This window comes from Centropristis striata, chromosome 1 (assembly GCF_030273125.1).
Source record: "Centropristis striata isolate RG_2023a ecotype Rhode Island chromosome 1, C.striata_1.0, whole genome shotgun sequence".
Lineage (NCBI taxonomy): Eukaryota > Metazoa > Chordata > Actinopteri > Perciformes > Serranidae > Centropristis > Centropristis striata.
This window is the reverse complement of record NC_081517.1, coordinates 45,146,827-45,160,278: the sequence shown is the minus strand read 5'-3', so window position 1 is coordinate 45,160,278 and position 13,452 is coordinate 45,146,827. Positions and strand designations below refer to the sequence as shown.

Sequence of the window (13,452 nt, the reverse complement as noted above, 5' to 3'; positions counted from 1 at the left end):
CAGAAAGTGAAACGCTGACGTCCAACAGCTGCAACAACAAACTGGTCATTTATACATGGTGATATATAAAGCCTAATAGCCTATATAATATCCAAATATTGTTATTATTATTATTATTATGGAGGGATATTATTCACTTTTTTACATTTAGTAATAATTCTGTCCCAGTCAGAGGAGCTGAGGCTGATAGAAATGTTTCTATTGGGACACCCCATATGACCGCTCACGTCTAAACTGATAAATGCCGAGCCTTCTAGAAATGATCGTACGCCCACTTTACGCTCACTTTCTGTCGTACGCTCGTTTGATAAATGAGGGCCAGTATGTTTAGTTTCTGTCTAAAATATATTTCATATCGTTAGCCTCATAGCATATTTGCCTAAGTCATATTTGAGCGTTTCGGAAAACAAGAAAAAAACGATACAAACATCACACTGGTCTTTTTTTGGAGCAAACACAGAGTACTTCCGCTCACTGAACGCTATTCCAAAAATATGAACAGGTTCACTGCAAAAACTCAAAATCTAACCAAGAATACTTATCTTATATCTTGTCAAAATGTCTTATTTCTAGTCAAAACAAATCTCTTTACAAGTCTCTTTAAAAGCGTTTTGCTAGCGTTTACATCACTTCATCATACCTTGTTGCAGAAATGTGATTAAAAGTAAAAACACACTTCTCCTAATCCCTTTGATTGACTGAAAGTACATTTATTGTCTAGAAAGTTGAAGAAACATGAACTACCTTAGGCAGATATCACAATTTGGCCAAAAAATGACTTAGGCAATTATGCTATGAGGCTAACGATATGTAATACTTTATGTACCTTCATGTCTTTATGTGCTTTTATGAAATGTCCATTGATTGATTGTTCTCCTGTTGTCAGTCCTGAACCCAGACAACAGCTACGAGATGCTGATCGACCAGTCGAGCGTGAGCCGCGGCAGCCTGCTGCACGACGTGGTTCCTCCCGTCAACCCGCCCAAAGAGATCGACGACCCCAACGACTCCAAACCAGCCGACTGGGACGAGAGGGCCAAGATCCCCGACCCCGAGGCCGTCAAACCTGACGACTGGTGACTATTAGAACCCTCATACAGCAGTATCAGGGATACTAGGGCTGCAACTAATGATTATTTTCATTATCCATTAATCTGACGAGTATTTAAACGATTAATCAATTAGTTGTTTGGTGAATAAAATGTATAAAAATATCAATCAGTGTTTCCCAAACCACAAGATGAAGTCAAAAGACACACAATTACCAAAAAAGACACAAAATGAGTATAAAAACACCACATAAAATGACCAAAAAAAGACACAAAATGGCTAAAAAAAAAAGACACTAAATGACCTAAAAAAGACACAAAATGACCAAAAAAAGACACAAAATGGCTAAAAAAGACACAAAATGACCTAAAAAAGACACTAAATGACCAAAAAAGGACACAAAATGACTAAAAGAAGACACAAACTGTATAAAAATATCAATGAGTGTTTCCAAACCACAAGATTTTGTCCTCAAATCTCTTGTTTCGTCCACAAACCAAAGAGATATTCAGTTTATCGTCATAAAGGAACAAAGAAACCAGAAATATTCACATTGAAGAAGCTGAAATCAGAGAATTTGGACTTATTGTCTTTAAAAAAAACTGCTCAAACCAATTATTGGGTTATTAAAATAGTTGATGATTAATTTAATAACTGATTATTGTTCGATTAATCAAATAATTGTTGCAGCTCTAGTGGATAGTCCAGATTTTGTCGCAGATTGGTCGTTCTAATGTTATGTCCTGTTTGTGTTTGTCTCAGGGATGAAGAAGCTCCGGCTAAGATTGAGGACCCTGACGCGTTGAAGCCGGAGGGCTGGCTGGACGACGAGCCAGAGTTTGTCTCTGATCCCAATGCTGACAAACCAGAAGATTGGTAAATAAACACACTCACCAAACAAACAAACCCATGACCACAGTCGCTTCATACATTTACAGCTCTGTAGCGTCTCTCCTCCACTATGAGCGCGCCCGAAGCGAGATGCCGGGATCTAATGATCCACCAATGTTCTGCCTCGACAGGCATCATCTGCCACTGATTGTAAACAAACTGGCATGCTAACTGTACACGTGGTGTCCGCCGCTGATCGTAAACAAACCCGAGTGTCTGGTGCTTGTTGTAAACAAACAGAGATCGCTAAGGGAACACCTCCTGCAGCAGCAGCACATACACACTGTACTGCTACAGAGCTAACTGTTAGCCTGTTAGCACATACACACTGTACTGCTACAGAGCTAACTGTTAGCCTGTTAGCACATACACACTGTACTGCTACAGAGCTAACTGTTAGCCTGTTAGCACATACACACTACTGCTACAGAGCTAACTGTTAGCCTGTTAGCACATACACACTGTACTGCTACAGAGCTAACTGTTAGCCTGTTAGCACATACACACTGTACTGCTACAGAGCTAACTGTTAGCCTGTTAGCACATACACACTGTACTGCTACAGAGCTAACTGTTAGCCTGTTAGCACATACACACTGTACTGCTACAGAGCTAACTGTTAGCCTGTTAGCACATACACACTGTACTGCTACAGAGCTAACTGTTAGCCTGTTAGCACTGCTGCTGCTCTGTCGCACGTCACTGTCGTCTCCTCCACCTCATTCCGTGGAGGCAGTTTGAACTATGAAAGTGACTCTTTCAACAATTATTGCCTTAATCTGACTATAACTGGACAACTGAAGTGCTTGTAAACGTGTTAGTCCGACAAAAGTTCTCCAAGTCCGATTAGGACACACAGAGAATGTGATTGGAATAGGATTTACACCAGCATGTATGACAAGACAACGCATGTGCACATCCAAGAAAGCCGTTCGTACATTAGCCGGTCACATTAGCCGGTCGTACATTAGCCGGTCGTACATTAGCTGGTCGTACATTAGCCGGCCACATTAGCCGGTCGTACATTAGCCGCGCACATTAGCCGCTCACATTAGCCGGTCGTACATTAGCCGGTCGTACATTAGCCGATCACATTAGCAGATCTCTCCAGCAGTATATCGGGACATTAGCGGGACATTAGCGGGGCGGCACCATGAAAGGGGTCTGGTGTTACAGCTCTGTCCTTTGTGCAGGGACGAGGAGATGGATGGGGAGTGGGAGGCCCCCCAGGTTCCTAACCCGGCCTGTGAGACGGCCCCCGGCTGTGGGGAGTGGAAGCGTCCCAAGATCAACAACCCTCAGTACAAGGGCAAGTGGAAAGCCCCGCTGGTGGACAACCCCAACTACCAGGTACCTCTAAAGGCAAAGTTACTCGTCAGTAGTGTCATGGATTTAGTGGTTTTAGCACCAAACTTTGGTTTGGTTTTACTCCACAAAAAGCTTCATTACAGTTTTATTTTACTACATGGGTAAGAAAATCAGTCTATTCTCTTATATTTATATTAGTATTATTTTACACTTTCTTTGAGTTAAATCTTTTAACAAACTTCAGTCCTGATCTAACTACCAGATATTCATTATTCATTTAATTTAGAATTCTTAATGCTTTAAATGTCAGTTTGTTTTTATCTCAAAGTGAGAGCAAATGTTCAGTCAAAGCCAAATGTGACATGTCACAAGTAGCTTTATTGATTTATCTAAGTGAACATCAATACTGTATAACAACAGGAGAACCTTTTAAAAAAAAATCAAATCTCCATAAATCCAAAAATCTCCATAATAGGCCAATCTTTTTCCGAAATAAATATATGTATATGAGAAAAGAATAACGGACATTATAAAAGAACTAAATATGACAAACCCTAGTAAGGGAAGCATTTATATAGAAAGAAGGGATAAAAAAAATATTGATATATGCAATATATGGTCTAATTCCATATCACATTAAAAAATATATCAATATATCTTTTATATGGATGTATCGCCCAGCCCTATGTAAGACTTTTGATGCAATGCAATGTGTTTTTAGGTACATCTGATACTATGCAATACGGTCTAATTCCATATCACATTTAAAAATATATCAATATATTTTTTATTTCAATATATCGCCCAGCCCTATATACAGTATTTATGTTCACTTAAATAAATCAATAAAACTACTTGTGACATGTGATATTTGGCTTTGACTGAATATTTGCTCTCACTTTCAGATAAAAAATATTGTGATATTTATATTGTATATCAATATTCAGCCTAAATATATCAGGATATGACTTTTGGTCCATATCGCCCAGCCCTAGGTAGATATTGTTTTAGATTTTGGATATGGCTTATGTGTTATCTTTTCCAGGTTATAAAGGTTGTGTTACAATAAAGTGGTCATTTTCTGGACATACCAGATTATACTCAGCCTAATTACATCAGGATGTGACTTTTGGTCCATATCGCCCAGCCCTATATGCAGTATTTATGTTCACTTAAATAAATCAATAAAACTACTTGTGACATGTCATATTTGACTTTGACTGAACATTTGCTCTCACTTTGAGATAAAAATATCAGGATATATATCGTATATTCAGCCTAAATATATATCAGGATGTGACTTTTGGTCCATATCGCCCAGCCCTACATGTGTATATCAACAGAGCCAAAATGTAAATGTTGTTGCTGTTTGTTTGTGCCGTCTCATTTATTTCCTCCGTGTTCTCGTCAGGGCGTCTGGAAGCCTCGTAAGATCGATAACCCGGACTATTTTGAGGACCTGCAGCCGTTCAGGATGGCTCCGTTCAAGGCCGTGGGCCTGGAGCTCTGGTCCATGACCTCCGATATCTACTTTGACAACTTCATTATCACGTCTCACAAAGAGGTGGCGGACCGCTGGGCGTCTGACAGCTGGGGGCTGAAGAAACTGGTGGCCAGCGCTAACGAGGTCAGTGTGGTGGTGTGTTCAGGGCAGCAGGAACACGGAGTTGTCACTGTTTGAATATAATTAAACACACGACTGTTAGTTTGTGTGAGGAGGAAAAGACTCATGAAGCAAGTCTCATAAAGTTCTGTCTGTGAAGATTATAAGGACAAACTTTATTAAACTAAATATATTTCACTGTTTTATGAATTAACAATATAGCCATAATGAGGCACAATTCATTGTTTTGTGCTAAAATAATATTTTCTATATATTTAAACATATTTTTGATTCACAAATTCATTACTGTAATGCGTCCAGATAAAAATGTCATGGTTTCCCTACACTTATATACAATAAATATTTAATAAACTTTTTAAAAATAAATACACATTTGTTTAAAATTGTATAATTTAACAGAATATAATCAAACATAATGGGTTTTTTAACAATGTATAAAGAACAAAATCTGAATGAAAATTGATGAGAAAAAAATGGTTAAATGTTACGGTAATGATAGAATTGTTTGCATTAAAATATGTGTATATTTTAATATACACATACACTGCCCCCGCGACCCGGCCCTGGATAAGCAGAGGAAAATGGATGGATGGAAAGATGTATTTTAATAAAATACATTTTGGTGATACCAGCTACCTTTGAGCATATTTAAGTGCTTGCCAAAGAAAAAAAAATTTCGTTTTTTTTATTTCTATTTAAAAATGTGTTACGGTAATGAATTTTGTTGCTCAGTGTCTCTAAAAATGTCAGAAAATACCTTTTTTTTTTAAAAATAGATTCTAAATTCTTATTAAACAGTGACTTTAGATTGCACCTTCATTTTTTTTGGTAACATTTGTTGCCACCTGGTTGCCATGACGCTTCTTCGGCCAATCGGCACCTCTGTTCCGTTCCAGCCTCATCCATTGGTCAAGTCAGTCTAACTTCTTCCTCCGTCTCGTGGCAACCAGGTGGCAACAAATGTTACAAAAAGAAAAATGGAGATGCTGATTGGCTGAAGACGCGCTTTGTGTATCTTTGTTGCAGAAATTTTTTATTTCTATTTAAAAATGTGTTACGGTAATGAATTTTGTTGCTCAGTGTCTCTAAAAATGTCAGAAAATACCTTACATTTTTTAAAAATAGATGATAAATTCTTATTAAACAGTGACTTTAGATTGTTTATGTTATAAAGGGTCAAAGAAAATATGTATTCAATGCTCTTGGATTGCTGCTATGAGCTGCACCATGTTGATGAGAACCTTCACCTCACTATTTGCTCTTTTTGCTCTTTTTTCTCTGCTCTTTGTCTGTTCTGGTGGTCAGCCGGGGATCTTTGCTCAGCTGATGCTGGCGGCGGAGGAGCGTCCGTGGCTCTGGGTGGTCTACATCCTGACCGTCGGTCTGCCTGTTGGACTGGCTGTTCTCTTCTGCTGGCCAAAGGTAAAACCACCACACTGATATAAAGTCATTAATAGACCCGTTTACTGTTTCTACACAATGACGACGTAGAACGTATGCGTGCATTCTGTCAACAGAAGTGTTGTTGTTCTCCAGTCGTTCTGACTGACAGAGAAGCTTTTATTTTTCATTTTATATTATTTTATTTTATTTATTTATTTATTTTAATTATTTTTATTAACGAAGAAACAAAGAAAAAAACAGTGGATTACTTATTAGGAGCCACAATATGAAAACAAAACACTAAAACACAATTCTAGACAACAAAGACTCAGGAACATATTTACAAATTAGACATAATGTACACACAAATAACATACAAAGAATAATATAAAGGATAACCACAACAACAAAAAATGAAAACAACGATACACCAGTACAAAGCCACACGGCGAAAACAGACAGACGACCAAAAAAAAAAAGACAGAGAAGCTTTTATAATCATTTACAAACTGTTCCCAGACAGCATTCCCTGATACCTGCAGTGCTACTTTCTATCAGGTCAGGTTCTCTATCTACTCTGTGATTTAACAAGAAGCCTTGTATACATTAGTGAGTGTCTGTTTTATGTAGCTAAAGTTTACTAAGCTGGCGTTAGATTTAGCTAGTACCTGCGAAGCTAAACAGACGTGCTTGTGTTTTATTTGAAGGCATCATTGGACTCTAGTAGTCCTTTTGAGCCTTCTGTGTTTATGAGATGGACAGGCGGTTTGGTGCAGCGTCAGCAGTGATGTGGTCGTTGTACCGGACCGTCGTGGTGAAGAAGGAGCTGAGCCTGAAGGCAAAGCTCTCCATTTACCGCTCCATCTACGTTCCAACCCTCACCTATGGTCATGAACTTTGGGTAGTGACCGAAAGAGCAAGATCACGGATACAATCGGCTGAAATGAGTTTCCTCCGTAGGGTGGCTGGGCTCAGCCTTAGAGATAGGCGGAGGAGCTCAGACATCCGGAGGGAGCTCGGAGTAGAGTCGCTGCTCCTTCACAAAATCACCAAAAAAAGACACAACAAATCACCAAAAAAGACACAAATCACAAAAAAGACACAAAATCATGATAAAACACACAAAATCACCAAAAAGACACAAAATCACCCAAAAATTGCCTAAAAAAGGACACAAATTGTAAAAAGACACAAATTACCCCAAAAAGATACAAAATTGTGAAAAAAGACATAAAATCGCCCAAAAAAGACACAAAATCGCCAAAAAAGACACAAAACTACCCAAAAAAACAGATAGGGGGAGGAGCTCAGACATCCGGAGGGAGCTCGGAGTAGAGACGCTGCTCCTTCTCCTCTAAAGGAGCAGCTGAGGTGGTTTGGGCATCTGGTAAGGATCCTCCCTGCGCCTCCCGTTAGAGGAGTTCCAGGTCCAACTGGTAGGAGGCCCCGGGGAAGACCCAGAACACGGTGGAGGGATTATATCTCTCTCCTGGCCTGGGAACGCCTCGGGGTCCCCCAGGAGGAGCTGGACGTTGTGGCTGGGAGAGGGAACGCCCTGCTTAACCTGCTGCCCCCGCGACCCGGCCCCGGATAAGAGGAGGAAAATGGATGGATGTGTTTATGTACACAAAACAACAAAGCCACTAGAGTCCTTTAGCTGCATTTGAGGACTATTCTACATCGTACAGACAATCACTGATGTAAACAAGGCTTCCTGTAAATTTCACAGAGTAGATAGAGAACCTGACCTGATATAAAGAGGCGCTGCATTTCTGATTATGTCCTCATTCCACATGTTTATTCTCCTGCAGCCATAGACGCCGCTGGTTTCTCTGTTGTCGTGTTCCTGTCTGGATCCTATAAAACTTTAGTTCAGTGGTGGAATAGTACAACAAGCAGACATGTTGATGCTGGGAACAGTTTGTAAATGATTATAAATGCTTCTTTGTCAGTCAGAACTACTGGAGAACAACAACACTTCTGTTGACAGAATGCAACATTTTGTGATGTCTATTTTTAATTTGTCTCATCTCTGATTTATGCAAAAGTGTGTAAACCCAAAACCTTGAACCCATTTCCTGTTGGTGTGACAGAAACCAGAGGACGACTACGTGTACAAGAAGGTTCCTCCTCCTCAGGCTGACGTAGAGGAGGAGGAAGAGGAGGAGGAAGAGGAGGAGGCAGCAGCAGCACAAGGAGAAGAGAAAGCAGCTGAGGAGACAGAAGGAGCAGCAGCTGCAGGTCAGAGGGTCAAACACAGGACAGAACACATCCATCAGGCTTTTACTGCTTCTGTCCTCAGACATCTCCTGATCTCTTACAGCTACAGAAGAGGCCGAGGAGGAGGAAGACGAGGAGGAGGAGGAGGAGGAAGAGGAGGAGGAGGAGGAGGAGGAAGCTGAGGCAGGAGGTGACAATCTAGAGGGGGACGATGATGAGGAGGAAGAAGAAGAAGAGGAGGAGAGCAAAGCTCCTGAGAGAACATTAGAAGAGGAGGTTGGTAGAGATTCATTAGTTAAATAATAATTAATATCTGGAACCAGATCCTCAGATTTCAGCTCCTATATTCATCTGGTTCATTATATTTTTATTTCTGATATATTCTGTCTGAGTCGGTCTGTTTTAACACACTTGGTAGAGGAGCAGGTTCTCTCAGTAAAGAGCTAGAACATCACTTTTTTTTTTTTTTTTTTACAAAAAAACAAAGTTTGGTTTGTTCTCCTTATGCTGTTGTGACACAAGAGATTTCATGTCCTGTTGAGCTCCTGTAGGGGAACTGGTCTGGTGTCTGCAGAGCTTTAAAAGGTCTTTAATTACTGTACGGTGGCCCTGAAGGCTCATAGCGCTGCAGCTTAACACATGCAAATACACAAAACACAACAAACTGAGAAAACATCTTCATCAATCTGACAACACAAGGGCAGCATTTAGACAACAAAGACCACAACACAACAGTGTTGTTTCCAGAGGACACTTAACAGTGATGCACACGTCTGGACACGCTTGTGATATTATCACGTTAATTCAAGATAATGATCATTTCATGTTATAACGTTAGCCAGCGATTGATAGCGTGCTAATGTTAGCCGGTGTAGGTACCAGATCAGCTCTGGCTCCTTCGTCTGCTGCTGATTACGTCACACAAAACGCTTCTACAGCAACACGAATCGGACAAACTAAGTAGCATTCGACTTACAGATAAATAGACACAGACAGACACGCAGGCTAACGTTAGCATGCTATGACCAGCTAACGTTAGCATGTTATGACCGGCCACTAACTTTAGCAGGCTATCGATCTCCGGCTAACGTTAGCATGCTATGGTCAGCCTCTAATGCTAGCACGCTATCTCTCGCTGCTAATGTTATCATGCTATCGATCGCCGGCTAATGTTAGCATGCTATGATCAGCCGCTAACTTAAGCACGATATCGATCGCCGGCTAACATTAGCATGCTTTGATCAGCCGCTAACTTAAGCACGCTATCGATCGGCGGTGTAGGTACCAGATCGGCTGATTACGTCTATATAATATACAAGTTTCACTTTCTGAAATAATTGACAAAAAATATTGAACATTTTCACAATATTCTAATATTGTTGAGCTGTACCTGTATGTCCTGTGTCTGTGTCCTTGGTCAGAGAGTCTGGCTTCTCTTGTTTCCTTTTTTCAGTTATTTTATTTTATTTGAGAACAATCATCTATTTCTGCTCGGCATTCAAACGGTTCTTCATTTAATAAGGCCTTAAATTAATGAATTAGATTTAATAAAACGTCCAGACGCCCTGTAAGACGGAGCGAGCACTAACGTTTTTAACCTTTTGCTAATGTGCTTAATGAGAAAGTGTCTCATCTGTTCACTGCAAAAATAAAAGGTGTTTAGTCTAAAACCAGATCAAACAGTAAATCTGAGGGAAATGATCTTGCTGCATGGACAGATAATTTACCTTGACAAGATTTATTAAATTAAGATTATTAAATCTAGAAATAAGCATGTTGAACACTTAAAATAATAAATGAACTCTTAAAACCAGATAAAGTAAAGCTGCCAGCAGTGATGAACTGGCCCGAGCAGAGTGACCTGATGATTATTTGGTTCTTACCAAGATAAAAAAAAAACGTTTTGTCTTTTTTACGTCTTTTATGTCTTTATGTGTGTCTTTTTTGTGTCTTTTTGTGTCTTTTTTCGGTGATTTTTTACATCTTTTGTGTCTTTTTTTTGGGTGTTTTTTGTCTTTTTTTGTCTTCTCTTCTTAGATTAAGAAGTGTTAGATAATTGATCTTGTCTGACATTGTTATATTATTATGACATAATAATTTAGTACAACAATGCACGAGATGCTATTAAACCAACGTTAAGTGTCTTTTTTTTTGTGATTTTACGTCTTTTGTGTCTTTTTTTGGTGTTTTTACATCTTTTTGTGTCTTTTTTTTGGTCATTTGATGCCTTTTTTTGGTCATTTGTGTCTTTTTATATCTTCTTTTGATCACAAAATGACCAAAAAAGACAAAAAATGTACAAAAGAGACAAAATGAAAGCTGCCAGCAGTGATGAACTGGCCCGAGCAGAGTGACCTGACAATTATTTGGTTCTTACCAAGATAAAAAAAACTTTAGTTGTAGAAGTGTTAGATCATTTATCTTGTTTTTAGACACCTTTGCCTCTGTCCTGCTCTCTTTAACTGTCCACCGTGTCCCTGCAGCTGAAAGACGGAGGGGACGTCGCTGAAGAGAGCCACAAACAAGCTGTGAGGAAGAGGAGGGTACGGAAAGACTGAGGAGGAGGTGAACAACACGCCGACTGTCTTTCTCCCCGTGATGAGGAGGAGGAGGAGGAGGAGGAGGAGGAGGAGGAGGTGGAAGGGCCGTCTCTGCTGCTGCTGGAGCCGAGCAGCGTTTCCTCCAGACCACCTGGTAGCCTGCAGTCCCCCGGGAGGTTGCCGCATCACAGGGCGGCAACCTCCCGACCACCAACACACCCGCCTGTCTGTCTGTCCACCCGTCTCTCCCTCCTGCCTGCTCATCTATCGAACTATTAAACCGATCCTCCTGGAGATTCTCTGCATCTAGATGTTTTTCCCCGAGCTTCCACGCTTTCATCATCATCATTCTTCTTCTTCTCTTTAAGCCATCGCTGTCAAAACGCCTGTCAGCCCAAAAGAAAAAAAAACGCCCGCCTCTTCCACCTCCGTTCCCCGTTCACCTCGTCTCTACTGTCGACCTCCTCTATGAATATAACGCCGCCATAGATCTCCCCGTCTGCCTCCTCAGAGTGACGGCAGCAGTGAAATAAGAGCCACCAGAAACTGAATTTGAATTATTTATATTTGAATTTCAATTGCTTAAGTTGAATAATTGCATTAAAAAACTGAATTTGAATCACATAATTTGAATTTGTATTGTTCAATTTGAATCATTGCAATGAAAAAAACTGAATCTGAATTGTAATTTGAAATTTAATTTATTAGTTTGGAACTGAACATTCAGTTCTCACAAATCAAATTCAGTTTGCAAAATTCAATTTAAATTTTCTGCCACAAAGATACACAGAGCGCCTCTTCAGCCAATCAGCATCTTCATTATTTTGGTAACATTTGTTGCCACCCGGTTGCCATGGCGCCTCTTCGGCCAATCAGCACCTCCATTTTTTTTTTTTTGGTAATATTTGTTGGCGACCAGTTGCCATGGCACCTCTTCGGCCAATTGGCACCTCCATTTTTTTGGGAACATATGTTGCCACCCGGTTGCCATGGCACCTCATTGGCCAATCAGCATCTCCGTTCCAGCCTCATCCATTGGTCGAGCCAGTCGAACTTCTTCCTCCGTTTCGTGGCAACCGGGTGGCAACAAATGTTACAAAAAGAAAAAGGGAGGTGCTGATTGGCTGAAGACGCGCTCTGTGTATCTTTGTCGCAGAAAATTTAAATTTAATTTTGCGAACTGAATTTGAATTGTGAGAACTGAATGTTCAGTTCCAAACTAATAAATTCAACTTCAAATTTCAATTCAGATTCAGTTTTTCAATGCAATGATTCAAATTGAACCACAAAAATTCAAATGATGTGATTCAAATTCAGTTTTTTATGCAATTATTCAACTTAAGCAATTCAAATATAAATATAAATCATTCAAATTCAGTTTTTTGGTGGCTCATATTTCAGCCCGTAACAGTGTTTCATAGCGTTTTACAGCATATCGTCGGGCTGCATCTCAGAAGTTCCACTTTATTCTCGTGTCCTTTTGTTTTTAAGAACATGTTTGAGGGACACAGTTCGACAAAGTTTCTTCCTAGTTTCCAGAAGAGGAGGAGGAAGAGGAGGCCAGGAGGAGGAAGAGGAGGCCAGGAGGAGGAAGAGGAGGCCATTTCAGCTGATAAGTCGCTTCAGCTTAGATCGACTGGGATGTTCTGTTTAGATTTTAGATAGTTTGTTTAGGAGCATCAGTTACTTTTTCTGTGTTTTTTACTAGCAGTTTAAGAAATGAGGATTTAGCACAGATGACCCTATTTATTGGTTTTGTTTGTTTTGATGCCGGAATGAATAAAGATTTATTAATGCAGTGTTTTTGAGTTAGGCAGTTTTTTTAAATATGAAATGCCGCTGGTGTGCTTATTATTATTATTCTGAACCTAGTTTGACATGCTTCAACAACACTGAATGCCTTGGCCATCAGTTATTATTAGTCATTATAAGAGAGTAAATATGTGGGATTCTGCAGATCTGAAATCATTCAGTTTCTCCTCCAACATCTAGATCATCTGATCCTGGATCTTCGTTGCCGGGGAAACATTTACGACGCTAATTTATTTGTTTTTTATTATTATTGTCTCAAGCTTTTGTAGTTCATGTTCTGGCCGGTTCTGGCAGATATCCCTGTTTACATTTGTTTGCAAATTGTACATTGCTCTTGAAAATAAAATTATTTAATACAAAAAAAAAAATCCCCATCGTGTCTTATCAAATGGAGGAACAATAATTTCTGTCATGTGGATGATTCTGAGTTATTAATACACCAAAAGATTTCCACAGTCCCAGAATAAAAACTGAAAGTAAATAGTAAATCTAGGAGTTTTACTCCTCCTCTCTCCTGCTCCTCCTCCTCCTTTCTGTCTCCTATCTCCTCCTCTTCCTCTCTCTTCTCCATGAAAGATGCATGGTTATACACAATCTGTAGCAGGGCGGCTCAGGTGGTCCCCT

General features: G+C 39.8%; 1 protein-coding gene across 2 annotated transcripts in view; it reads left to right on the top strand.

The window, feature by feature from the left end:
- The window catches only part of clgn (calmegin), a 24,819-nt gene extending 13,109 nt beyond the window's left edge, over nt 1-11,710 (top strand). The window contains exons 9-16 of one of the 2 annotated variants that reach the window (XM_059343707.1): nt 887-1,076; nt 1,813-1,926; nt 3,135-3,291; nt 4,661-4,876; nt 6,179-6,295; nt 8,350-8,497; nt 8,580-8,752; nt 10,960-11,710. In XM_059343707.1, the coding sequence (XP_059199690.1) occupies nt 887-1,076; nt 1,813-1,926; nt 3,135-3,291; nt 4,661-4,876; nt 6,179-6,295; nt 8,350-8,497; nt 8,580-8,752; nt 10,960-11,034 (1,190 nt within the window). In that variant the 3' untranslated portion in view covers nt 11,035-11,710. The remainder of the gene's footprint in view (nt 1-886; nt 1,077-1,812; nt 1,927-3,134; nt 3,292-4,660; nt 4,877-6,178; nt 6,296-8,349; nt 8,498-8,579; nt 8,753-10,959) is intronic. The other variant, XM_059343706.1, reaches the window with a different exon arrangement.
- Nucleotides 11,711-13,452: the final 1,742 nt, after the last annotated feature.